Source organism: Oncorhynchus clarkii, chromosome 4 (genome assembly GCF_045791955.1).
Source record: "Oncorhynchus clarkii lewisi isolate Uvic-CL-2024 chromosome 4, UVic_Ocla_1.0, whole genome shotgun sequence".
In the NCBI taxonomy this organism is placed as follows: Eukaryota; Metazoa; Chordata; class Actinopteri; order Salmoniformes; family Salmonidae; genus Oncorhynchus; species Oncorhynchus clarkii.
In genome coordinates, this window is record NC_092150.1 from 20348657 (window position 1) to 20375454 (window position 26798).

Below are 26798 nucleotides of genomic sequence, written 5' to 3' on the forward strand. Positions count from 1 at the left end.
GGTTAATCAAAATTCTATCCAGATCTAAATTAAAATTATACAAACCTAAAAAGTAACTTCCATTTCCATTTCCAACAATGTAAAATTAGCCTACATAAAGCCAACAAATAAAAACATTGCAACCTGCAGGTAGAAAATATCCTGATTTTAAAAATAAATATCCTATAAATCACATTGGTTACACATGGCCTGTCTGCAACAAACTTGAAACATTGTATCAACTATTTAACTTCTTGATGCACCCATCCCTTTAGCGGGATCATTTTCGTCAACATCCGCTGAATTGCAGAGCGCCAAATTAAAATTAAATTACTAAAAATATTACATTTTCATGATATCACAAATGCAATATAGCAAAACACAGTTTAGCTTGTTGTCAATCCACCTGGCGTGTCAGATTTCAATAAAGCTTTTCGGCGAAAGCATACCAAGCGTTTATGTAAGGACATCTCTCTCAGTAGACAAAATATTACAAACCGCTAGCAGCCAAGTAGATAGGTCACGAAAGTCAGAAAAGCAATAAATTAAATCGCTTACCTTTGATCTTCAGATGTTTGCACTCACGAGACTCCTAGTTACACAATACATTTTCATTTGGTTCCATAAAGATTTATTTAATATCCAAAATACCTCCATTTGATTTGGCGCGTTATGTTCAGAAATCCCCAGCTCGAGCGGTCACGACATCGCAGACAAAAATTCCAAATAGTATCCGTAAAGTTCATAGAAACATGTCAAATGTTTTTTATAATCAATCCTCAGGTTGTTTTTAAAATATATAATCGATAATATTTCTACCGGGACTAGCTTCTTCAATAGGAGAGAGAAATGTCTCCTCCAAGCTGTTCCGCATGCAAAACGCTGCTGGCACCCAGCCATCCACTGACGCAATGTGATCTTTCTCGCTCATTTTTCAAAATAAAAGCCTGAAACTATGTCTAAAGACTGTTCACACCATGGGGAAGCCATAGGAAAAGGAATATGGTTGATATCCCTTTAAATGGAGCGAAGGCAGGCAATGGAACAGAGAGCTTTCAGGAAAAACAGCACTTCCTAGTTAGTTTCCAGTAATCTCTCCTCCTTCAGTCATCTTCTGGCGGTTGGCAACCAACTTTAAGGTGCATTACCACCACTAACTGGACTGGAGTGTGGACCTCAGTACAGTTTTCTATCACCCATGTGGGTATATGTTCCTAAAAACCAATGAAGAGATGGGAGTGTGGACTTGCAGCACATCAAGTGTAAACATTTATTTATTTTAGAACCCCAGGGTATGCAGTCGCGCGTGAGCAGTTTGGATGAAATGCTTGAATAACATGGACACTACCGGTCAAAAGTTCTAGAACACCTAAGGTGTTCAAGGTTTTTTCTTTTCTTTTAAAATAAAACTATTTTCTACATTGAGGACATCAAAACTGTGAAAAAACACCTGGAATCATGTAGAGACCAAAAAGTGTTAAACAAATCCAAATGTATTTTATATTTGAGATTCTTCAAATAGCCACCCATTGCCTTGATGACAGCTTTGCACACTCTTGGCATTCTCTCAACCAGCTTCACCTGGAATGCTTTTCCAACAGTCTTGAAGGAGTTCTCACATATGCTGAGCACTTGTTGGCTGCTTTTCCTTCACTCTGCGGTCCAACTCATCCCAAACCATCTCAATTTGGTTGATGTCGGGGGATTGTGGAGGCCAGGTCATCTGATGCAGCACACCATCATTCTCCTTCTTGGTAAAATAGCCCTTACACAGCCTGGAGGTGTGTTGGGTAATTGTCCTGTTGAAAAACAAATTATAATCTCACGGCATCCCATCTGGTTTGGGTTTAGTATCACTGCAGAATGCTGTGGTAGCCATGCTGGTTAAGTGTGCCTTGAATTCTAAATAAATCACAGACCATATCACCAGCAAAGCACCCCCAACCCATCACACCACCCCCTCCATGCTTTACGGTGGGAAACCGCATGCGGAGTTCCTCCGTTCACCCACACCGTGTCGGTGGTTGGAACCAAAAATCTCAAATTTGGATTCCAGATCAAAGGACAAATTTCCACCGGTCTAATGTCCATTGCTTTTGTTTCTTGGCCCAATCAAGTCTCCTCTTCTTATTGGTGTCCTTTTAATAGTGGTTTCGTGGCAGCAATTTGACCATGTAAGCATGATTCACAGTCTCCTCTGAACAGTTGATGTTGAGATGTGTCTGTTACTTGAACTCTGAAGCATTTATTTGGGCTGCAATTTCTGAGTCTGGTAACTTAGAGAACTCTGGGTCTTCCATTCCTGTGGCGGTCCTCATGAGATCCAGGTTCATCATAGTGCTTGATGTTTTTTGTGACTGCACTTGAAGAAACTTTAAACGTTTGTGAAACTTTATGGATTGACTGACCTTCATGTCTTAAAGTAATGATGGACTGCCATTTCTCTCTGCTTATTTGAGCTGTTTTTGCCATAATATGGACTTGGTCTTTTACCAAATAGGGCTATCTTCCGTAAACCACCCCTACCATGTCACAACACAACTGATTAGCTCAAAAGCATTAAGAAGGAAATAAATTCCACAAATGAACTTTTAAGAAGGCACACCTGTTAATTTAAATGCATTCCAGGTGACTACCTCATGAAACTGGTTGACATAATGCCAAGAGTTTGCAAAGCTGTCGTCAATTTGGGCTACTTTGAATAATCTCAAATATAACATATTTTGATTTTAACACTTTTTTTGGTTACTATATGATTCCATGTGTTATGTCATAGTTTTGATGTCTTCACAATTATTCTACAATGTAAAAAAAAGGAAAACCCTTGAATGAGTAGGCGTTCTAAAAGCTTTGACCGGTAGTGTATGTCTACATTTATTTTACGTAATGGGAGCGGTGTGGTCAGCATGTTACTCAAGATTGACAGTAGCGCTCCAAACAAAAGACAATTAATAAATTGACAACTCTTAAAAGGAATGAAATAAGTGTAGCCTAGGTTGTGCGCTCTGCAAACATGTCCACTCCTACAATGACAACAATAAAACTGTAACAATAATATATTGAATGCAATTAACAGAAAGTACCGTAACCAAACAAACATTGTAAATGTGTGAATCAGACAGGTGTCTCGTGTGCCATAATTGTTTTTTTGATATATTTGCCACTGCTCAACTAAAAAAATCTCTATCGACCAACAGCCTATCGACAAAACAATTAACCAGTCGACTAAATGGGGTCAGCCCTACATCCAATCAAATTTTATTGGTCACAGATTTGCAGATGTTATCACTGGTGCAGCGAAATGCTTCTGTTTCTAGCTCTCACAGTGCTGCAATTTCTAGCAATACAATGACAGTAAAAAAATAATCAAAAGAGCAAGAAATTAGACATCAGAATATATGGACAGTATATGAATAGAAAAGGTGTGTACAGCAGTAGTTGTATAGGATGGCCATGACTAGAATACAGTACATGCATATCAAGTGGGTAAAACCGGATGTAAACATTATTAAATTGACCAGTGGTCAATGACTATGTACAGTGCATTCGGATAGTTTTCGGACCGCTTTACTTTTTCCACATTTTGTTATGTAACAGCATATTCTAAATGGATTACATTGTTTTTTTCCCTCATCAATCTACACACAATAACCCATAATGATAAAGCAAAAACAGGCTTTTAAAAAACAAATATCACATTTTACATAGGTTTTCAGACCCTTTACTCAGTATTTTGTTGAAGCACCTTTGGCAGAGATTACAGCCTCAAGTCTTTTTGGGTATGACGCTACAAGCTTGGCACACGTGTATTTGGGGAGTTTCTCCCATTCTTCTCTGCAGATCCTCTCAAGCTCCCTCAGGTTGGATGGTGAGAGTTGCTGCACAGCTATTTTCAGGTCTCTCCAGAGATGTTCAATTCCGGGCTCTGGCTGGGCCACTCAAGGACATTCAGAGACTTGTTCCGAAGCCACTGCTGCATTGTCTTGGTGTGCTTAGGGTCGTTGTCTTGTTGGAAGGTGAACCTTCACCCCAGTCTGAGGTCCTGGGTGCTCTGGAGCAGGTTTTTGTCAAAGATCTCTCAGTACTTTGCTCCGTTCATCTTTCCCTCGATCCTGACTAGTCTCCCAGTCACTGCGTCTGAAAAACATGCCCACAGCAGGATGCTGCCACCACCATGCTTCCTCATAATGGTGCCTGGTTTCCTACATATGTGATGCTTGGCATTCAGGCCAAAGAGTTCAATCTTGGTTTCATCAGGCCAGACAATCTTTTTTCTCATTGTCTGAGAGCCTGTTGCCTGTTGGCAAACTCCAAGTGAGCTTTACTGAAGAGTGGCTTCCATCTGGCCACTCTACCATAAAGGCCTGATTGGTGGAGTGCTGCAGAGAGTTTTCCTTCTGGAAGTTTTTCCCATATTTACAGAGGAACTCTGGAGCTCTGTCAGTGACCCAATTGCTCATTCTAGGAAGAGTCTTGGTGGTTCCAAACTTCTTCCATTTAAGAATGATGTAGGCCACTGCATTCTTGATGACCTTCAATGCTGCAGAAATGTTTTGGTACCCTTCCCCAGTTCTGTGCCTCGACACAATCCTGTCTATTGGAGCTCTACTGACAATTCCTTTGATCTCTTGGTTTTTACTCTGACATGCACTGTCAATTGAATTTACCACAGGTGGACTCCAATCAAGTTTTAGAAACATCTCAAGGATGATCAAGGGGAACAGGATGCACCTGAGCTCAATTTGAGTGTCATAGCAAAGGGTCTGAATACTTAAGGAAGGTATTTCAGTTATGTTGAATACATTTGCAAAAATGTCTTAACCTGTTTTCACTTTGTCATTGTGGAGTATTGTTTGTAAATTGATGAGGATTTTTATTTGATACATTTTAGAATATGCTGTAACGTAACAAAATGTGTAAAAAGTAATGGGGTCTGTATACTTCCCGAAAGCACTGCATAGGACAGTAGTCTCTAACGTGCAGGGTAGCGTACCAATGATGGAGTTTAGGCATCAGTGAGCATGCGGGGGTCCATGAGAGAGTTGTAGAGGCAATCCCCAAGCCCTAACCCACGCTCCCATTGACAGGACAGGGAGAGGTCAGCAATCAGAGAGCCGAGGGAGAGGAGGTGCATCGACGGGACCGGGGCTCTCTAATGTGATCCAGCTGTAGAAACCTGACACCCCGAGAAGGGAGGGAGAGGAAAGCTGCTGCAAACTGCACTTAGAGAAGGACAGGGAAGAAGGTTGAGCGGGAGGGAGGGAATGAAAAATCCCACATGGCGGATAACAAAGAATCCTATAGATGAGTTTGGCTGCAGAGCCACTGAGTTCTTCCTGAGTGTAGAGCTGACTACTGGGTGGTGACTACTGGGTGGTGAGGAGCAGTATGGACTGTATTTGACTGTAGGGCCTTGTGCACTGCTTTGTCCAATTTCTTTTTTTGTTAATGTGTTTTATTAGTTTCTTTCAACATGCTTCAGCACATTGTAGCAAACAGACTACACAGGCCAACATGGTTTGTCTTATAAGTCATATTAGGTCCTCTCCTGTTTTCACCTAGAACCGCCCTGGGAATAATAATGCTGTGTGTCTTTCACAGCCTTGTTCTTTAGCTGTAGGGTGATTTTGGTTAGGGGCAATATTATATTAAATAGAGCATAACAAGCTGAAGGACAAGACATTTCTTCATGTCAACAGAAATAGAAATGATAAACCCAATTAAATGAAATCAAACTTATGTCATTTTTTTCTTTCAACACAGTTGAATTCAAGAGATTGTATTTTTTTGTTAAATATCATGTTCCCCTTTACTCATACATTATAGGTCTTCTGAAATATAAAACGATTACCTACATGGACATGGTCAGCTTTATTTGACAGGCTGCTAATGTGATCTATGTCAGGGGCCATGTCATCATTCTTTCAGAGGGTTGAGAGGTTGCCTTGGAGTAGAGTAGAGGGGAGTGTAAATTCCCAGGGTAGCACATATTGTTGTGATATCATTGACAGGCTGTGCTTAGTTGTGTGTGTGTTTTTGGGTGGGGTGAAGGCATAGTGTAACCAAAGACGAGGAGAGGAGTGCTGAGACGGAGAGGAGGGATGGAGGGATGAGAAGGTATTATAGGGAAGTAGCCTAGTCATGCCTGTGGAGCATGTCCAATCGGAGAGAGGTGAGGAGGTCTGTGTTACAGCTCTTTGAAGATCTGTTTTTTTAAGGTTGTTTGTGTGTGTGTGAAACAAGCATGTTAAATAAAACGGGTATGTGAATCCTCTGAAGCCTGGGACGATGTGATAAATATTAGGGTTACACTTATACACTTTCAATCGATCTACTCTGGAATTCTCACTGTCATGAATCATGACAGCCAGAGTTTCCCATGCTCTCTCAACCTAATATTTTCAAGCTGTGTTTGGGTGTAGTGCAGAATATTTATAGTACATGTGAGACTACATTTAAAAATGATTCCCATCTCCATTTCAAAAGATACAAATTATTCCCGTTTGTCATTCAATGATCTGTGAAATAAAAATGTATTCCTTTTTGAGAAAATTAAGTGTGTGTGTGTGGGAGGGAGGGAGGGGGGACGTGTGTCAGTGAATGGAATTTATTCAGTTCCAGCCATTACTATGAGCCTGTCCTCCCCAATTAAGATGTCACCATCCGCCTACGCTGAGCCAGTCTGGGGAGGCAGGTGTGAAGACCTATATCTGATAGTCAGCAGTTTACTCTATGGCTGAGAGTCTCTTGATAGTGTATTGGCAGTGTGCCAGACACACACTCCGGTGTGCTGAGAAGCATTAGAGCCCTGAGACCCTGTCTGTCTAGAGCAGCGTGACCACTGATCATGCTTCAACCTCGATCGGTCTGTGACCACAACCAGTAGACAGAACTTAAGAAAATAGACAATACAAAATACAATATACACAGACTTCGAGCTGACTACAGTACAAAATGACAATGTCAAACTGAGAGGGACATGTGAAGAAACAGTGAAAGTATGGGGCAGAGTGGGGGTTTTCATTTGTCCTTTTGTGCAATATTGTAATTTCCATTCTGCTGTTAGTCATGTCGATAAATCACTTTACATAGGGCATTTCTTTTTCTGTTCTTTTCTCTATGTCTTGTGACTATCTAGTGATGGTGAGCTGGCCTTATGTCCTTGTTTTTATGTTTACAAGTATTTGTGCAACTTCACATAAGATTGTTCTTGTTTTTTGTTTTTGCCACTTGGCCAACTTCCGTCTAACACCACATCGTTGCATCCTTCTGCATTAAAAAAAAAAAAACTTTACCTTGCTGTCACCCTTTCTGCTGCTCAGCTCTATTCAAATGATTTACAGTAGCTCCAGTGACATGAACATGAATAGTCCAACTATTCTGAACAAAAATATAAACGCAACATGTAAAGTGTTGGTCCCATGTTTCATGAGCTGAAATAAAAAATCACAAATGTTCCATATGTACAAAAAATATATTTCTCTCAGGTGCACCTTGTGCTGGGGGACAACAAAAGGCCACTCAAATGTTTTGTCACACAACAACATGCCACAAATGTCTCAAGTTTTGAGGGATTGTGCAGTTGTCATGCTGACTGCAGGAATGTCAACGAGAACTGTTGCCAGAGAATTGAATGTTCAATTCTCTACCATAAGCCACCTCCAATATCGATTTAGAATTTGGCAGTATTTCCAACGTGCCTTACAAACACAGACCACGTGTAACCACGCCAGCCCAGGACCTCCATCCGGCTTCTTGCTCACAAATGCTGGCATGCTGGAGAAATGTGCTCTTCACGGATGAATCCCGGTTTCAACTGTACCGGGCAGATGGTGGGGTTATGGTATGGGCAGGCATTAGATATGGAAAACAAACACAATTGCATTTTATCTATGGCAATTTGAATGCACAGAAATACCATGACGAGATCCTGAGGCCCATTGTTGTCCCATTCCTTTGCCGCCGCTGTCTCATGTTTCAGCATGATGATGCATGGACCCATGTCTCAAGGCTCTGTACACAATTCCTGGAAGCTGAAAATGTCCCAGTTCTTCCATGGCCTGTATATTCACCCGATATGTATATTGGCCTGTATATTCACCTGATACCCATTGAGCATGTTTGGGATGCACTGGATCGATGTGTACGACAGCGTGTTCCTGTTCCCGCCAATATCCAGCAACTTTGCACAGCCATTGAAGAGGAGTGGGACAACATTCCACAGGCCACAATCAACAGCATGATCAACTCTGTATTCCCAGTCATGTGAAATCCATAGATTAGGGCCTAAGGAATTTATTTCAGTAGACTGATTTCCTTAAGTTAACTGTACCTCAGTCTTTGAAATTGTTGCATGTTGCCTTTATTTTTGTTCAGTGTAGTATTTTCCCTGTATTCATTACATTATCCCACATACCCTCTCTGACTTAATGAGCTCCAGAAGTATTGGGACAGTGACAATTTTATTGTTGTTTTGGCTCTGTACTCCAGCACGTTGGATTTGAAATGATACAATGACTGAGGCTAAAGTGCAGACTGTCAGCTTTAATTTTAGGGTACCGTTTAGAAATTACAGCACTTTTTGAACATAGCCCCCCCCCGCATTTTGCTGAGACTCAAAATTGAGCTCCGGTGCGTCCTGTTTCCATCGATCGTCCTTGATGTTTCTACAACTTCATTGGAGTCCACCTGTGGTAAATTGCCACTTCCATCTAACACCACCTCGTCGCATCCTTCTGCTTTTAAAAATTTTGAGAACTTGACCTTGCTGTCAACCTTTACCCCGCACAAAATAATCCAAAACACCAAAACAAATGACAAATGCATCCAACAAGTTTGCAGAGTCACACGCTTGATGTAATCGTTGTGTGCTATGACTATGGGACCAAATACTAAACTTTTGACTACTTTAATACACGTATCAGTGAATTTGTCCCAATACTTTTGGTAACCTAAAATGTGGGGACAATTTCTAAACGATTCACCCAATATGGATGGTTATATCCTCAAATTAAAGCTGACAGTCTGTACTTTAACCTCATAAGATTTTAAATGATACAATGACTAAGTGCTGGAGTACAGAGTCAAAACAACAACAAGTGTGTCACTGTCCCAATACATTTGGTGCTCGCTGTAAGATTCTTACGCTATGACTGATTTGTACTGTTGTCCACTATTGCTGCTCCTGTTCCTCTTTATAGTGTTTATAGTGTAATGTCCTGTCTGTGATGGATTGATGAGACAACTTTTATTGTCCTTTGTCTATAGGTGTGCCGCAGGTTTCCTGGGTGATTACTGCCATCACAAAGACCCGTGTCACCCTGGTTACTGTCTGAATGGGGGGAATTGCTCTGTGGCTGTGTCGGGCATCCCGGGCAGCCCTACCTGCTCCTGTCCCCTGGGCTACACTGGGCAGCACTGCCAGACCCCCCAGAACTCCACCTGCTACCCCAACAACCCATGTGCCAAACAAGGAGTCTGCACCCTGCTCTCCCTCGACAAGTACAAGTGCCAGTGTGCCCACGGGTGGACAGGTCAGCTTCTCTCTGACTCAAACTGTTGCTTAATACTGTACAAGCGCTCCTGATACGTGCTAAGTGCTGTGCAGTTCACTAGTCCAAATCCATTCTTTCCACTATGTTGTCATTTGTTTGGTGCATGTATTCAGGACAGTCCTTAGCTTTTGCATTGATCAGAAGTCTGTTTTGTATGTTATGGCCATGATAAGTAACCAAGGACATGAGGCACTGTAGCCTAGCTGTTAAGAGCGTTTGCCTGCTCCCCAGGCACCGATAACGTGGACGTCGATTAAGGCAGCCCCCTACACCTCTGATTTAGTTGAGCAACCGACTAGGTATCCCCTTCCCCATTATTTCCTATTTCTCTGTTATATAACCTTGGCTCACTCATCTCTTTTTCCACTACCTCTCTCCCTGTGTGTCCAGGCATGCGCTGTAATCGTGAGGACAGCTGTCTGTCAGGACCCTGTGCTAATGGAGGCACCTGCAGCTCTCTGTCTGGGGGCAAGTTCAGCTGTACCTGTCCTCCAGGTTACTGGGGTCCTCGCTGCCTCAACGACACTGACGAGTGTGCTGCTTCTGCCCCGGTGTGTCAGAACCAAGGGGCGTGTGTCAACACCCCCGGCTCCTACAGGTGTAACTGCGCCCCCGGGTTCACTGGCCGCCAATGTGAGACCCCCTACATCCCCTGCTCCCCCTCGCCCTGCCTCAACGGGGGCACGTGTCGCCCAACCTCTGAGACCAGCTACTGGTGCCACTGCCTGCCAGGTAAGAGAGAGAGAGAGAGAGAGAGAGAGAGGGAAAGAAAGAAAGATGGAGAAAGGCCTAGTGAGAGCAGCTTGTTGCTTGTTGCAATCAATGTTTGATTGAGGTCCAAGCACTAGAATCCTACTGGCGCTATAACACTAGACACTATATGTATTAAATCTCTACTGTTCCCAATGGCTCTTTGTGGGCACAACAATCAACTGTCAACCCTAGCTCATGTTATCTGTTTACAATATAACTTGTCATCACTATGTAAATGATACATTATATGACAGATTGCCAGCAAGATTGATAGTAGTGAAATACACTATATATACAAAAGTATGTGGAGACCCTTTCAAATTTGTGGATTCACCCATTGCTGACAGGTGTATAAAATCGAGCACACCGCCATGCAATCTCCATAGACAAACATTGGCAGTAGAATGGCCCGTACTGAAGAGCTCAGTGACTTTCAATGTGGCACCGTCATAGGATGCTACCTTTCCAGCAAGTCAGTTTGTAAAATTTCTGCCCTGCTGGAGCTGCCCCAGGCAACAAGCACTGTTATTGTGAAATTGAAACGTCTAGGAGCAACATCGGCTCAGCCGAGAAGTGGTAGGTCACACAAGCTCACAGAACGGGACCAGCGAGTGCTGAAGTGCGGAGCGCGTAAAATTCCTCTGTCCTTGGTTGCAACACTCACTACCGAGTTCCAAACTGCCTCTGGAAGCAACGTCAGCGTAAGAACTGTTCGTCAGGAGCTTCATGAAATGGGTTTCCATGGCCGAGCAGCCGCACACAAGTCTAAGAGCACCATGCGCAATGGCAAGTGTCGGTTGGAGTGGTGTAAGGCTCGCTGCTGTTGGACTCTGGAGCAGTGGAAACGTGTTTTTAGTTTATTAATTCGACCATTTAAAAAAAAAAAACTTAAAAGCCATACATGCACATGAATAAAATCATCGAGGATAACACACAATAAAGTCTGGGACTAATTTCCATTGTGGTCCTCTTGAGACAAGATGGCTATACAAGATGGAACACAGTATGGCAGTGAAATAATAAAACAGAAACATAAAAGAGGAACATCTATCTCATCATTCCAGTTACATCATAGGGGTTATTCATATGGGCACAGAGGACATCAAACATATTTTTTCTTTATTTTAAAAGCTGTCCAGAGAGGACGTTGTTTTTATAGGCAGTGGCAACTCATTCCATTCTGAGGCTCCAGTATACAAGAAATTACCTTTCCCAGCATTCCTCCTGAACCTGTATAAGCACACATCAGCAACACCTGATCTGGTGCTGTGATTGTGTGCATCCCTAACACAAGGAAAGTAATCACTTAAATATCTGGGCGCAGGACCATAAATACTCCTGTAAACCAAACCTAGTCTAATCTGGGACACCCTAGCCTCAACAGGCAGCCAGTTTAGTTCCTGAAAGCAGCTCCTGCCTATGTGCGTACGTGGACTCACATAGGCAGGAGTGATGAATCACGCTTCACCATCTGGCAGTCCGGAGAATTCCAGGAGAATGCTATCTGCCCGAATGCATAGTGCCAACCAATGTTCCCTCAAAATGTTTGGCACTGGGCAAATTTCAGGTCTGTTGAGCGCAAGCTTTTAGCTTTGTTAGGATAGTTGCATTAAAAGTGACTAATTACGCTGATTCGATCCCATTTGCCACAGTAAAGGGAAATGTTGATAGTGTTAACAGGGAAAGCTCTACTGGTCACCAACCTTTTCTGAGTCGAGATCACTTTCTGAGTCAAAATGCAAGCCTAGGTCTACTGCTCAGATTTGTTTTTAACATAAAAAATGTACGCCTGTGCAACATTAACAAATTAAAAACAGTTCTGTAGCAATGATGTTTGTGCAGTAAGCTATAGACCCAATACATTATCACTGCATACTGGCTTTGCTTGAATTGCCCTGTACGGACCATTTAAAAATATATATATTTCAAAATTTGAGGTATTCTATATGATCACACTAGTAATAAATACGTTGTTGTATTACTTGTGAGGCACAACTGAGTGAGCGTTTTAAATCATTTGCTTTTCATTTTACTGGGCTGATGATGCCTGCATCTGATGGTCGGTCAGTCTCCTCTCTCTTTTCTCCACTGACTCTCACCAAAAAGGGACACCAATCTCCAGCGGATGATGACAACTCCAGTCACACCTCATTATTTCTGCATGGACAAGTTCATGGTACTTTTATGAACAAAGAAAGTGAAATATTCCTAAAGATGAAAAAAGACCCAAGCTGCTAATAACAACTAGAACGCAAGCCTATCGATTTACACTTTCATACTCATTCATTACTGCTGCAGTGCTTGTTGTAGCGCTGAGTGGAAATGGGAAGAATGTGCATTTTTTGGCTTATAAAAGTCTTGAATACAAAGTGTTGACAGTAGAGGTCGACTGATTATGATTTTTCAGCGCCGATACCGATTATTTGAGGACCAAAAAAGACGATACCGGTTAACCGGACAATTTTCTATATATAATGACAATTAAAACAATACTGAAGGAACACTTATATATTAACTTAATATAATACATAAATAAAATCAATTTAGTCTCAAATAAATAATGAAACATAAACATTAAATAATGCAAAAACAAGGCGTTGGAGAAGAAAGTAAGTGCAATATGTGCCATGTAAAAAATCTAACTTAAGTTCCTTGCTCAGAACAAGTTTTAGGTTGTAGTTATTACAGGACTATTTCTCTCTATACCATTTGTATTTCGTATACCTTTGACTATTGTATGTTCTTATAGGCGCTATAGTATTGCCTGCTTAATCTCGGGAGTTGATAGGCTTGAAGTCATAAACAGAGCTGTGCTTCAAGCATTGCAAAGAGCTGCTGGCAAACGCAGTAAAGTGCTGTTTGAATGAACGGTTACGGGTCTGCTGCTGTCTACCACTGCTCAGTCAGACTGCACTCTCAAATATCAAATCATAGACTTAATTATAATATAATAAACACACAGAAATATGAGCCATGGGTCATTAATATGGTCAAATCTGGAAACCTATCATTTATCGAAAGGGTGGAATCCCTAAAATTCTGAATTCTTGAATCAGCCCTAATTAATTGGACCACCTCTAGTTGACAGTGCTCAGTAAGAACTTAAACATGAAGTCATAAAAACAGCAGCTCTTTGCTGTATTCGTTGACAGTTTCTCTCTAGTCATGGTTTTAAACATTTTGAAATCTCACAGTATCAACTTTGCTGTAGATTTCTTATACCTGCTACATTACTGCAGACATGGTAATCTGAGCAATCCGATTGGCGAGAGGTAGGTCTAGAGTGCACAAGGCTTTATCGATGGGTTATTTACAGAAATGTTTGGCGATCGACTAGGAATGCTTTGGAGATATAAAAGCGTAAATAAATAAAAACAGTATGGGGAAGAGGTAGGTAAAATTGTGTGGGCTATTTACCGATAGACTATGTACAGCTGCAGCGATCGGTTAGCTGCTCAGATAGCAGATGTTTGAAGTTGGTGAGGGAGATAAAAGTCTCCAACTTCAGCGATTTTTGCAATTCGTTCCAGTCACAGGCAGCAGAGAACTGGAACGAAAGGCGGCCAAATGAGGTGTTGGCTTTAGGGATGATCAGTGAGATACACCTGCTGGAGCGCGTGCTACGGGTGGGTGTTGCCATCCGTGAACTGAGATAAGGCGGAGCTTTACCTAGCATGGACTTGTAGATGACCTGGAGCGAGTGGGTCTGGCGACGAATATGTAGCGAGGGCCAGCCGACTAGAGCATACAGGTCGCAGTGGTGGGTGGTATAAGGTGCTTTAGTAACAAAACGGATGGCACTGTGATGAACTGCATCCAGTTTGCTGAGTAGAGTGTTGGAAGCTATTTTGTAGATGACATCGCCGAAGTCGAGGATCGGTAGGATAGTCGGTTTTACTAGGGTAAGTTTGGCGGCGTGAGTGAAGGAGGCTTTGTTGCGGAATAGAAAGCCGACTCTAGATTTTTAGATTGGAGATGTTTGATATGAGTCTGGAAGGAGAGTTTACAGTCTAGCCAGACACCTAGGTACTTATAGATGTCCACATATTCTAGGTCGGAAACATCCAGGGTGGTGATGCTAGTCGGGCGTGCGGGTGCAGGCAGCGAACGGTTGAAAAGCATGCATTTGGTTTTACTAGCGTTTTAAGAGCAGTTGGAGGCCACGGAAGGAGTGTTGTATGGCATTGAAGCTCGTTTGGAGGTTAGATAGCACAGTGTCCAAGGACGGGCCGGAAGTATACAGAATGGTGTCGTCTGCGTAGAGGTGGATCAGGGAATCGCCCGCAGCAAGCGCAACATCATTGATATATACAGAGAAAAGAGTCGGCCCGAGAATTTAACCCTGTGGCACCCCCATAGAGACTGCCAGAGGACCGGACAGCATGCCCTCCGATTTGACACACTGAACTCTGTCTGCAAAGTAGTTGGTGAACCAGGCAATGCAGTCATCAGAAAAACCGAGGCTACTGAGTCTGCCGATAAGAATATGGTGATTGACAGAGTCGAAAGCCTTGGCAAGGTCGATGAAGACGGCTGCACAGTACTGTCTTTTATCGATGGCGGTTATGATATCGTTTAGTACCTTGAGCGTGGCTGAGGTGCACCCGTGACCGGCTCGGAAACCAGATTGCACAGCGGAGAAGGTACGGTGGGATTCGAGATGGTCAGTGACCTGTTTGTTAACTTGGCTTTCGAAGACCTTAGATAGGCAGGGCAGGATGGATATAGGTCTGTAACAGTTTGGGTCCAGGGTGTCTCCCCCTTTGAAGAGGGGGATGACTGCGGCAGCTTTCCAATCCTTGGGGATCTCAGACGATATGAAAGAGAGGTTGAACAGGCTGGTAATAGGGGTTGCGACAATGGCGGCGGATAGTTTCAGAAATAGAGGGTCCAGATTGTCAAGCCCAGCTGATTTGTACGGGTCCAGGTTTTGCAGCTCTTTCAGAACATCTGCTATCTAGATTTGGGTAAAGGAGAACGGGCGAGTAGCTGTGTGTGTGGGGGGAGGCCGAGGCCGAGGTTGGAGTAGCCAGGAGGAAGGCATGGCCAGCCGTTGAGAAATGCTTGTTGAAGTTTTCGATAATCATGGATTTATCGGTGGTCACCGTGTTACCTAGCCTCAGTGCAGTGGGCAGCTGGGAGGAGGTGCTCTTGTTCTCCATGGACTTCACAGTGTCCCAGCCTGCAGCTAAGAGGGAACATTGGTGCCAACTGAAAAATGGTCTGTGGCTGTTTTTCATGGTTCGGCTTTCATGTAGTGTAATTAGCCTAAGTATCATATCTGTCTTTGTCTCTCTCATCGCAGGCTTCAATGGTACTAACTGTGAGAACAACATTGACGACTGCCCCGACCATCAATGCCGAAATGGAGGGACCTGCATGGACGGTGTCAATACTTACAACTGCCAATGCCCCCCAGAATGGACTGGTAAGGATAAAGAATAGTCCATGGTTTTGTGTCTGTCTGGTTGGCTTTACTTCTTTGTTTCAGTTTTTCGTTCAGTGTCTGTGTTTCTTTGTTTGTCTGTGGTTTCTCTCTGTGTCCAAATTGGGGGAGTTTTTTTTGTCTGGAATGTTCAACTGTTTTCCCCCTACAGGTCAGTTCTGTACTGAGGATGTGGATGAGTGTCGCCTGCAGCCCAACACATGTCAGAACGGGGGGACCTGCAGCAACATCCAGGGCAGCTACACCTGTGTATGTGTCAACGGCTGGAGTGGCCTGGACTGCTCTGAGAACATAGATGACTGTGCTACGGCTGCCTGCACCAATGGCTCCACCTGTATTGACCGTGTGGCATCCTTCCTTTGTGTCTGCCCCTATGGAAAAACAGGTGTGGGACAAAGCCTGTCTATAGTATAGATATATACAGATATCTCTTATGGACAGACTGATGGATAAATAGAAACAGAGTGTATTAATCCCCAGGGTTTATCTATAAGCACAGAAAACACACAGGCTGACTGACTGTTGAGTATTCCCTACCAGGTTTGCTCTGCCACGTGAACGATGCCTGCATTAGTAGCCCGTGCCGGGACGGGGCGCAGTGCGACACCAACCCCATCAACGGCATGTTCAACTGCAACTGTGCCCCAGGCTACATAGGAAGCACCTGCAATGACGACATCAATGAGTGCATCATAGGTGAGGAGGGACAGATCAGAACACATGATACCTAGAGTGCTTTTGTAATTTGACTTATTCTTTAAGAAAAATCCTTCCTTTCCCTTTGGTACTTTCGTTACTCCTTTATAGTTATGTGTATCTAACCTCTCTCAGGCTTCCCCTCAGGTCCAAACCCCTGTGAGCATGGAGGATCGTGTGTGAACACAGATGGCTCGTTCACATGTAACTGTGCGAGAGGTTATGGTGGGCCGCGCTGTGAGACAGACATCAATGAGTGTGCGTCCAGCCCCTGCCAGAATGACGGCACCTGTCTGGACCGCATAGGAGACTACAGCTGCATCTGTATGGAAGGTGTGTGTGATCAGTGATTCCCTATCTCTTTATAATTACACACACACAGTACTGTTGTGTAATATTCTCTCTCTGTTTCAAGGATTTGAGGGAACACACTGTGAGATTGACATCAACGAGTGTGCCAGCTCTCCATGTCTGAACCAAGGGACCTGTCTGGATCAAGTCAAACGCTACGTCTGCCAGTGCCCTCTAGGTTCGTCTGCCTTTTTTTAGTCAAATGAATTTGTCATAGTGTTTCAGAAGGTTTGTATCTACAGTATTTGAAGCTGGGTTCCGTCCCTGGCCTTTAGGATTCAGTGGGGAGATGTGTCAGATCGACATTGACGAGTGTTCCAGCACACCATGTCTCAACGGGGCTAAGTGTATCGACCGTCCCAACGGCTACGAGTGTGAATGTGCTGAAGGTACTAGACCGCCTTCACTATCTCAACTTTAATTAACGTACCTTTCTCGCGTTTTTAAACATGATGTCTAAACTAAAGCATTAATACAAGGAATCTTTAACTGTTACTCAATGTTTGGTTTCTCTCGCCAGGCTTCTCGGGGCCGTTGTGTAATGAGAACATAGATGACTGTGACCCAGAGCCCTGTCACCACGGGGTTTGTCGTGACGGCATCGCAACCTTCTCCTGTGACTGTGACCCGGGCTACACCGGCTCTATCTGCAACGTCCAGTTCATGGAGTGCCACAGCAACCCCTGCCAGAACCGTGGACGCTGCATCGACCTGGTCAACAAGTACCAGTGCAACTGTCTGCCTGGCACCTCGGGTGAGCAGACACACAGAATGGGTGGACTATTTTCATTTTATTGAACAAAAACTTTGTAATAAGAGGAAGGCAACAAGAGAATGTTTGGACAAACAGAAAAATAAACTTACATCTGCTAAACCATTGCCTCTCCCAAAAATAATAAGTAAAATAATAGGGGGAAAACGATCTCGAATGGCATTGAAATGACTATATACAAAAGTATGTGGACACCCCTTAAAATTAGTGGATTCGGCTATTTCAGTGACACCCATTGCTGACAGGTGTATAAGATCTAACACAAAGCTATGCCATCTCCAAAGACAAACATTGGTACAAGAATGGCCTTACTGAAGAGCTCAGTGACTTTCAATGTGGCATGTTATAGGATGCCACCTTCCCAACAAGTCAGCTCATCAAATTTTTGCCCTGCAAGAGCTGCCCCGGTCAACTTTAAGTGCTGTTATTGTGAAGTGGAAATGTCTAGGAGCAACAACTACTCAACTGCGAAGTGGTAGGCCACACAAGCTCACGTAGAAATTGTCTGTCCAAACTGTTCCAAACTGCAACGTCAGCATAAGAACTGTTCGTCAGGAATTTCATGAAATGGGTTTCCATGGACGCACAGCCGCACACTTGCCTAAGATCACCATGCACATTGCCAAGCGTCAGCCAGAGTGGTGTAAAGCTCGCCGCCATTGGACTCTGGAGCAGTGGATGGCAGTCCGATGGACAAATCTGAGTTTACTGCCAACTGTAAAGGTTGGATGAGGAATAATGGCTGTTTTACATGGTTCGGGCTAGGCCCCTTAGTGTAATCGCCCCTTAGTTCCAAAACATTTTTTTGTTGTTGAATTTTACCCCCTTTTTTCTCCCCAATTTCATGGTAGCTACTATCTTGTTTCATCGCTACAACTCCCATACGGGCTCCGGAGAGACGAAGGTTGAAAGTCATGCGTCCTCCGATACACAACCCAACCAAGCCGCACTGCTTCTTAACACAGCGCGCATCCAACCCGGAAGCCAGCCGCACCAATGTGTCGGAGGAAACACTGTGCACCTGGCAACCTTGGTTAGCGTGCACTGCGCACGGCCCGCCACAGGAGTCGCTGGTGCGCGATAAGACAAGGATATCCCTACCGGCCAATCCCTCCCTAACCCAGACGACCCTATGCCAATTGTGCGTCACCCCACGGACCTCCCGGTCGCGGCCGGTTACTGGGCGCAAACCCAGAGTCTCTGGTGGCACAGCTGCAGCGCCCCTAACCGCTGCGCCACCCGGAAGGCACCGTGAAGGGGCATCTTTTTAAAAGGGGCATCTTAACGCTATACCATACAATGACATTCTATTCGATTCTGTGCTTCCAACTTTGGGGCTACAGTTTGGGGAAGGCCCTTTCCTGTTTCAGCATGACAATGCTCCCATGCACAAAGCGAGGTCTATACAGAAATGGTTTGTTGAGATCGGTGTGGAAGAACTTGATTGGCTTGCACAGAGCCCTGAACTCAACCCCACCCAACACATTTGGACTGAATTGGAACACCGACTGCGAGCCAGGCCTAATCACCCAACATCAGTGTCCGACCTCATTAATGCTCTAGTGGCTGAATGGAAGCAAGTCCCCGAGGCAATGTTCCAGTGGAAAGCCTTCCCAGAAGAGTGGAGGCTGTTTGGGCAGCTAAAGGGTGGACCAACTCCATATGAATGGTCCAATGAGATGTTCAATGAGCAGGTGTCCACATACGTTTGGTAATGTAGTGTACTTACATTTATAGTTCCTTCACTCTGACCTGTTTGCTAACAGTCATCGAAACAAAAGCTAGACAGTCAGGGAGTGTCAAAAATGCCAAAAGTGATGTATAGAGCAGGTGCATTCAACCGGCGGTCTGCAATGCATGGGGGTCTGCATAACAAAACAAAAAAATGTTGTTGATGTGAAAAACGTGTTTATTTAAAATGTTCTATAAATATCTCTAGCAACAATAGAAAAACAAACGTAATTACATACAGTAGAAAATATATTTTATTTCTAATTACTTTTTTTTCTCAACAAATTACATTCACTGGAGTATTTGACTGGATCACTGGAGTAAAGTCTACACCCACTGTATTAGGCGCATTTGACAAATAACATTTTATAACACTGCTGGTTAGCTCTCCTGACCAAGCCATGTGTTGGCAAAAATGTATGTCTAACCTTTGATTAACCAGCTAAATAGCTGATCTTAGTGAAAATGTGTTTAGTTACCTTTTTACCTTATTGGCTCTGTTAGTTTACACTTCCTCTTCCAATTACGTATGGACATCAAAACAATCTACCAAATCTATTCATTTTTAAATGTTGATCACTTCCCCTTTCCATTATCATTCACCTGATAATAAGACAAGACCTGTTAACTTATTCTATGATGGGGTTCCCTGGGTCGCCGGTTTGCCTGGGAGGGTTCCCTGGGTAAGAAAAGGTTGAAGACCTCTTGGGCTTCCGGACCTCAGTGAATACCCGAATGTGACCCGTGCTGCAAAATGAGTGTGACACCCCTGGGCACAGAGAAGGGAGAGAGGAGCAGCAGAGCACACCTTTAAGTTCATACGTTTTAAATTGTCACCAGAAGTGGCCTCGCAGTCATTCTACCAAAACAATCTCCTGGTGGGGTATCCCCAACCCCATTACCTTAGCCACCGCTGCTGAAAAAAGTCCCAGGGAAAACACTTATGTGTAAAACTCTGGTCTGTCTTGACCATGACCAAACTATAGTTTGTAAACTTTAGTAGACCATGACTTCATTGGTGTCATGTAGCCCCAACTTACACTGCTGCTCAGAAGGTGCTCTCAGCCCCAAAGCACTGTGCTGTGCTGCTCTGAACCTGAAACACCAGCAGTTCCTACTCCGTTCTGTTGTGTTCTGTGGTGTGGAAGGGGCTTCCTGCAGCTCTCAGCACAATGCACTCAGACAGGAGTGGAACAGTCATAAGGGTCGTCTGATCTCTGCCCTGCTGTGCCCAGCACGCTGCCGTGGCCTGGGGGGGATTAGTGCAGCCAGAGCACTGGTGCTTTACAGACACATACAGCCAGTCAGCCATCCAGTTAGCTAGCTTAGGTCACACACACTTTCACTCGCTCAGCTCTCTTTGGAACACACCTGTTAAGCATGATCAGCTAGTCCACAGCTCCCCCTGATGGAGGCCATTAGAACTGCATCTACCTTGTGTAATGGAGAGCCTTATTCAAGTAACTTCAAAATGCATCCTTCATTTCTTACATTAGACTCAAGACTAAATGGTTTTCTTCTCAGGGGTGAACTGTGAGTTCAATGTTGACGACTGTGCCAGTAACCCCTGTGAATACGGAGAGTGCCAGGACGGGATCAATGAATACAAGTGTGTCTGTGCTCCAGGATACACAGGTAAACACACACTTCTCCCTCTCATCTAATCAGAAGCATTTCCATGTTAATGACAGCCTGATTTTTTTCCAGTGAATTAATTTACTTTCTGAATTCCTTCTCTCACAGGTGCAAAATGTGATGTGGACATCCATGAGTGTAACTCCAGCCCGTGTATGAGTGGGGGTACGTGTGTGGACAAGGTAAACGGCTTCATCTGCCAGTGTCCCCCTGGCACCCACGGCCCCTTGTGCCACTCTGGCACCAACCACTGTGCCCCCCAGCCCTGTGTACACGGAGACTGTGTAGAGCAGCAGAGCGGGTACGCTTCTCCTCACCTTATCTCTCTATCTATCTCTTTCTTGAGTTACGTACTTCATGTAAAATAATATTCCTACCCCTCCCCTGGTCTCTATGTAGGTACAACTGTAAGTGTGATTCTGGCTGGGTGGGGCAGCACTGTGACCAGGAGAAGGATGAGTGCCAGTCCAGCCCCTGCCAGTATAGCAGCACCTGTGTGGACAGACTCAACGGATACTCTTGCCAGTGTCGCCCCGGATTCACAGGTCTGAATCGGGGTTTCATTTATCCTTTATTAATATACAGATGATCCCATTAAACTGCAGTACCTAACAGATACACGTGTTTTTCTGTTCACCATTTTAGTTAACATCCCTCTCCCCTCAGGTGTGAACTGCGAGTTCAACATGGAGGAGTGTGCATCAAGCCCGTGTGAGAACCATGGTACCTGTGTGGATGGAGTCAACACCTACAGCTGCCTGTGTGATCCTCCATACTCCGGTAACAACACCAGTCACACTACTGTACTATCCAGGATACATTCCCTCTGTTGGAGCTGAGTTGATTTGTACCGTGGCCATTTGGGATATTACCAATATTGCTATGTGTGTCCACAGGAAAACACTGTGAGGAGGAGTTGGTTCCCTGTGCGTCTCATCCATGTGAGAGGGGAGGTGTGTGTCAGCCAACCCCAGACTACACCTTTTACACCTGTCGATGTCCCAGTGGCTGGCAAGGTGAGTAATTCATAGAAAGAGAGAAAAGGTTTGTTTGTGTGTGTCTGTGTGTTGGGGGACATTTTCTACCATTCAGTCATTGCGTTGATGTTAATTGCAATGGAATGTTTGTGAATAGGCCCCCGCTGCACTGAGGATGTGGATGAGTGCAGGAAGAACCCATGTCAGAACAGGGCCCGTTGCATCAACAGCCAGGGCAGCTACGTGTGCAAGTGTCGACCAGGCTACAGCGGTCTCAACTGCCAGACCAACATCGATGACTGCTCCCCCCGTGAGTTATCACACATTTCTCTTTTACTTAAATGTTTGACTTAATTTGTATCAACACGTATACTGCTGCATATTGGGTACTCTCCATGAGCACCTTGTACACTCTCATCTCAGTAGTTAGTTACTATTCTGGGTCTTTTAAACTTCTTGTCCGACTCCAACCCTTTCTTTTTATGTCTCTCTCCCTCCGTCTCCCTCTCAGACCCGTGTCTGAACGGCGGTTCCTGTGTGGACGAAGTGGGAGGGTTCTCCTGTGACTGCCGGCAAGGGTTTGATGGTGAGCGGTGTGAGGCAGAAGTGGACGAGTGTGCCAGTCAGCCGTGTCAGAATGGAGCTGTGTGCCGGGACTACGTCAACAGCTTTGTCTGTGTGTGCCGGCCAGGTTTCGATGGAATCCTCTGTGAACACAACATCCCAGAATGCACTGAGAGGTAGGTTAAAAAGGACTGTAACTATAGTCAATATTGTAAAGGGTTTAACGTTGAGACGCACTCAGAATTATTCTTCAATGAGTTTCCTTTTTGATATGTGGATTGGGACGCATTTAGATGTATAGAACATGTATTGAAAATTAATTTCCTTTGCAACGCACAAGGAATTCCTATCTACCTACATATGTTCGACTTTTCATCATGCTTGACTACATCTCTTTCTCAATTTGTTTCTCCCTTCCTCTAGTTCCTGTCTGAATAACGGGACCTGTGTTGATGACATCAACACCTTCTCGTGTCGTTGTCGTCCTGGCTTCTACGGCACCTTCTGTGAGTATGAGCAGAATGAGTGTGACTCTCAGCCCTGCAAGCATGGAGGAACCTGCACTGACGGCCTGGGCTCCTACCGCTGCACCTGCCCTGTGGGCTACAATGGACAGAACTGCCAGGTAGAGTGTGTGTAGTATGGTTCTTGCCTAGTTCTTCATTTTAAAATCAATGCTAACATTTTATACTCACTTTTCTCTCCTTGCAGAACTTTGTGAACCTGTGTAGCCAGCCACTGTGCCAAAATGGAGGGTCTTGTTCCCAGTCAGAGACCACCTGGTTGTGTCACTGTCCTGTGGGGTGGACTGGCATGTACTGTGATGTCCCCAACATGTCCTGTCAGGACTATGCTGCTCGGAACGGTGAGCAGGCCTCTATAGTACCATTTCTTCATTCTGTCACCAGTGAAATATGAAACTTATATAGGTAAAGATAATGACCATTTGAGGAAGATATATTACGCATAATGCGTCTCTGGTTAACGTGTCTTTGTGTGTGTCTTTGTCTCGGCCAGGTATCCAAGTGGAGTTAGTGTGCAAGCACTCAGGTCGCTGCGTGAACGTGGGTAATGCCCACCAGTGTCAGTGCTTGCCTGGTTACACGGGCAGCTACTGTAACGAGATGGTGGATGAGTGCCTTTCCAACCCCTGCCGCAACGGGGCCACCTGCATGGACTACCAGGGCACATATGAGTGTATGGTAAGTTGTGTATGAATGTGTGTCTGCGTGTGGGATCTAAGTATTGCACTGACTGTACTGCACCCGGGGAAACATCTAAAAATGTATTGTTCTGTTCCAGTGCAAGGCTGGCTACCAGGGGGTGAACTGTGAATATGATGTGGATGAGTGTCACTCTAATCCTTGTCACCACGGAGGAACCTGCATCAACCTCATAAACCGCTTTTCCTGCGCCTGCCCACCTGGCACTAATGGTAAGCAGATACCGGAAGATTCTCTTCCTTTATCTATCTCTTTCTGGCCCATTGGTTTTGCGTAATGTACAACTATAATTCTGACCTCTGAACTGATGGTCTTCACTCCCACTCTCCTCTCTCTCTCTTCTCCCCCTCTCTGTAGGTGTTCAGTGTGAGGTGAATGTGGACGACTGTGCTCCCAAGCCTGGCTCCTGGGAGCTTCGCTGTCTGAATGGGGGCCAGTGTGTAGACGGGGTGGGACGCTACACCTGCTCCTGCCCCCCTGGCTTTGCTGGGGAACACTGTGAGGGGGACGTCAACGAGTGTCTCTCTGGTCCCTGCCAGTCTCCTGGCAGCCTGGACTGTGTACAACTGGCCAATGACTACCAGTGCCGCTGTCGCTTGGGCTACACAGGTAGAGTGCCCCTCTGTATATGTTAGACAGTATCAAGTTACCTAGCTTACCCCACATTCATGCTGTATAACATGACATGTCTGTCTGTTGTCCTAGGACGCCGCTGTGAGTCCATGGTGGACCTGTGCCAGTCGAAGCCGTGCCATAACAGTGGCACCTGCTCCATGAACATGAGCTCAGTGCATGGATACACATGCATCTGTCAACCAGTAAGTCATATAACGTTACTCTACCCTTTTCAATGTTCGTTTTCCAACTGCCAGACTGCTGTGTTACTAAGTACTCCGTGTGCCAGCTTGCTGATCTTTCTCTCTTTGTTTTGAATGGATTTACAACTGCATAGAAATTGCATTGTGTTGTATAAAATGTATTTACCTCTAATGTAGATATGGAGTGAGTTTTTTTTCCTACTGCAGGGTTTCCAAACACGGTGCATGTTTTGGTTTTTGCCCTAGCACTACACAGCTGATTTAAGTAATCAACTCATCATCAAGCTTTGATCATTTGAATCAACTATGTAGTGTTAAGGCAAAAACCAAAATGTGCACCCATTGGGTTTCCGAGGACCGAGTTTGGGAAACCCTGACCTGCTGGCTTGTTTTCCAAACCACTAACCACTTCCTTCTCCTTATTGTCACGCTTGCTTCAGAGGGTGAAACAACACAGGTCAGGTATGACTGAGAACAGCAGTGTTCTAGGAAGATACCGAACTTAGTAGATTCTCCCAGCTTTTCTGACTAGTCAACTGCAGTAATGCATGTTAGAGATGTAAAACGGAGACCACAGGTATCTGTCTAGCCAGTCTGTTCACATGTCTGATGCCCACTCTGTCCCGACCCCTCAGGGCTTCACTGGCTTCAACTGTGGAGAGGTGGAGGGCTACAACTGTGCCAAGCTGCGCTGCCAGAACGGCGGGCATTGCCAGGAGTCTCAGGTTGGTCGTCCGCACTGCCGTTGCCAGCCAGGCTTCAGTGGGCCCCGCTGCGAGACCGTTCACAGCTGCCAGAACCGGCCCTGTCTGAACGGAGGCACCTGTATGAAGGACCCACTCTACCAGTACAGCTGTCACTGCCCAGCCCACTTCTCAGGCAGGCACTGTGAGAATGTCATCTTCGATCTGTCTTCCAGCACCCCCGCCTCCTGCCCCCACGTAGAGTGTGAGCAGCATTCTGGGGATAAGGTGTGTGACCCGCAGTGCAACAGCCATGAGTGCCAATGGGACGGAGGGGACTGTTCTCTACATTGGCGCCAGCCATGGGTCAACTGCACCGCCCCGGTGCCCTGCTGGGAGCTGTTCCGCAACGGCCGATGTGACCCCGAGTGTGACAACTCTGGCTGCCTCTTCGACAGCTTTGAGTGTCAGGAGAGCACACAGTCTTACTGCAAGTAGGTACAAGAATGTGCAACAACATAAAGACATCAAATACACATGTACACTGAGTATACCAAACATTTAAGAACATTTATGAGTTGCACGCCCCCTTTTGCCATCAGAACGGCCTCAATTCGTCGGGGCATGGAATCTGCAAGGTGTTGAAAGCGTTCCACAGGGATGCTGGCCCATGTTGACTCCAATGCTTCCCACAGTTGTGTCAAGTTGACTGGATGTCCTTTGGGTCGTGGACCATTCTTGATACACCCAGGAAATTGTTGAGCGTAAAAACCCAGCAGTGTTGCAGTTCTTGACACAAACTGGTGCGCCTGGCACCTACTACCATATCATGTTCAAAGGCACTTCCATTTGTTGTCTTGCCCATTCACCCTCTGAATGACACACATACACAATCCATGTCTTAAAGCTTAAAAATATATTTTTAACCTGTCTCCTCCCTTTCATCTACACTGACTGAAGTGGATTTAACAAGTGACATCAATAAGGGATCATAGCTTTCCCCTGGATTCACCAATCTGTCATGAAAGAGCAGGTGTTCTTAATGTTTTGTACACTCAGTGTGTATGTCTTATTAATTACATTCAAATTTCAAAGTTTATTAACCCATAGGAACTTCTAGAGTCTTCTGAATTCCCTAACCCTCTCCCTTGTCCTGTATACAGGTATGATAAGTACTGTGCGGCTCACTATGCCAACAAGATCTGTGATAAGGGCTGTAACACGGAGGCATGTGGCTGGGACGGCCTGGACTGCTCTGGAGACACCCCTGCTGTGGTGGCTGACGGAACGCTGGTGATCGTAGTGTTACTGCAGCCTGAGGAGCTAATGGGAGACATGAGAGGCTTCCTGCGCTCCCTGGGAACCCTGCTGCACACCAACCTCCGTGTCAAGATGGACGACCAGCAGAAACCTATGTTGTATCCGTACTACGGCCTCGAGCACGACGACGCCAATGAAGGACAGCCTTCTACCATGAAGCTTAGAGGCAAACGGGAGCTAGACAAGGAGGTTGTCGGGTAAGGAGATGTGTATTTATCCTGTCTCTCCCTCTTTCTCTGTCTCTCTCTCTTTCTCTACAAGATAAGATGAGGTGTGTATAGTCTTCCATGTTGGGA

The 26798-nt window shown here is 45.0% G+C and overlaps 2 protein-coding genes across 4 annotated transcripts in view; both read left to right on the plus strand.

The window, feature by feature from the left end:
* The window catches only part of LOC139406573 (ral guanine nucleotide dissociation stimulator-like 1), a 407527-nt gene that overhangs the window by 222364 nt on the left and 158365 nt on the right, over positions 1-26798 (plus strand). The gene's annotated exons all lie outside the window — the stretch shown is intronic.
* LOC139406572 (neurogenic locus notch homolog protein 2-like) overlaps positions 1-26798 on the plus strand; it is a 56084-nt gene that overhangs the window by 16515 nt on the left and 12771 nt on the right. For 2 of the 3 annotated variants that reach the window (XM_071149301.1, XM_071149302.1), the window contains exons 3-26: positions 9247-9512; positions 9924-10265; positions 15592-15714; positions 15884-16117; positions 16273-16428; positions 16564-16761; positions 16844-16957; positions 17055-17168; positions 17300-17533; positions 20807-20917; positions 21026-21218; positions 21317-21462; positions 21584-21697; positions 21814-21933; positions 22052-22204; positions 22406-22634; positions 22882-23083; positions 23170-23323; positions 23476-23660; positions 23761-23893; positions 24039-24290; positions 24387-24499; positions 25135-25676; positions 26346-26699. In XM_071149301.1, the coding sequence (XP_071005402.1) occupies positions 9247-9512; positions 9924-10265; positions 15592-15714; positions 15884-16117; positions 16273-16428; positions 16564-16761; positions 16844-16957; positions 17055-17168; positions 17300-17533; positions 20807-20917; positions 21026-21218; positions 21317-21462; positions 21584-21697; positions 21814-21933; positions 22052-22204; positions 22406-22634; positions 22882-23083; positions 23170-23323; positions 23476-23660; positions 23761-23893; positions 24039-24290; positions 24387-24499; positions 25135-25676; positions 26346-26699 (4782 nt within the window). The remainder of the gene's footprint in view (positions 1-9246; positions 9513-9923; positions 10266-15591; positions 15715-15883; positions 16118-16272; positions 16429-16563; positions 16762-16843; positions 16958-17054; positions 17169-17299; positions 17534-20806; positions 20918-21025; positions 21219-21316; positions 21463-21583; positions 21698-21813; positions 21934-22051; positions 22205-22405; positions 22635-22881; positions 23084-23169; positions 23324-23475; positions 23661-23760; positions 23894-24038; positions 24291-24386; positions 24500-25134; positions 25677-26345; positions 26700-26798) is intronic. The other variant, XM_071149303.1, reaches the window with a different exon arrangement.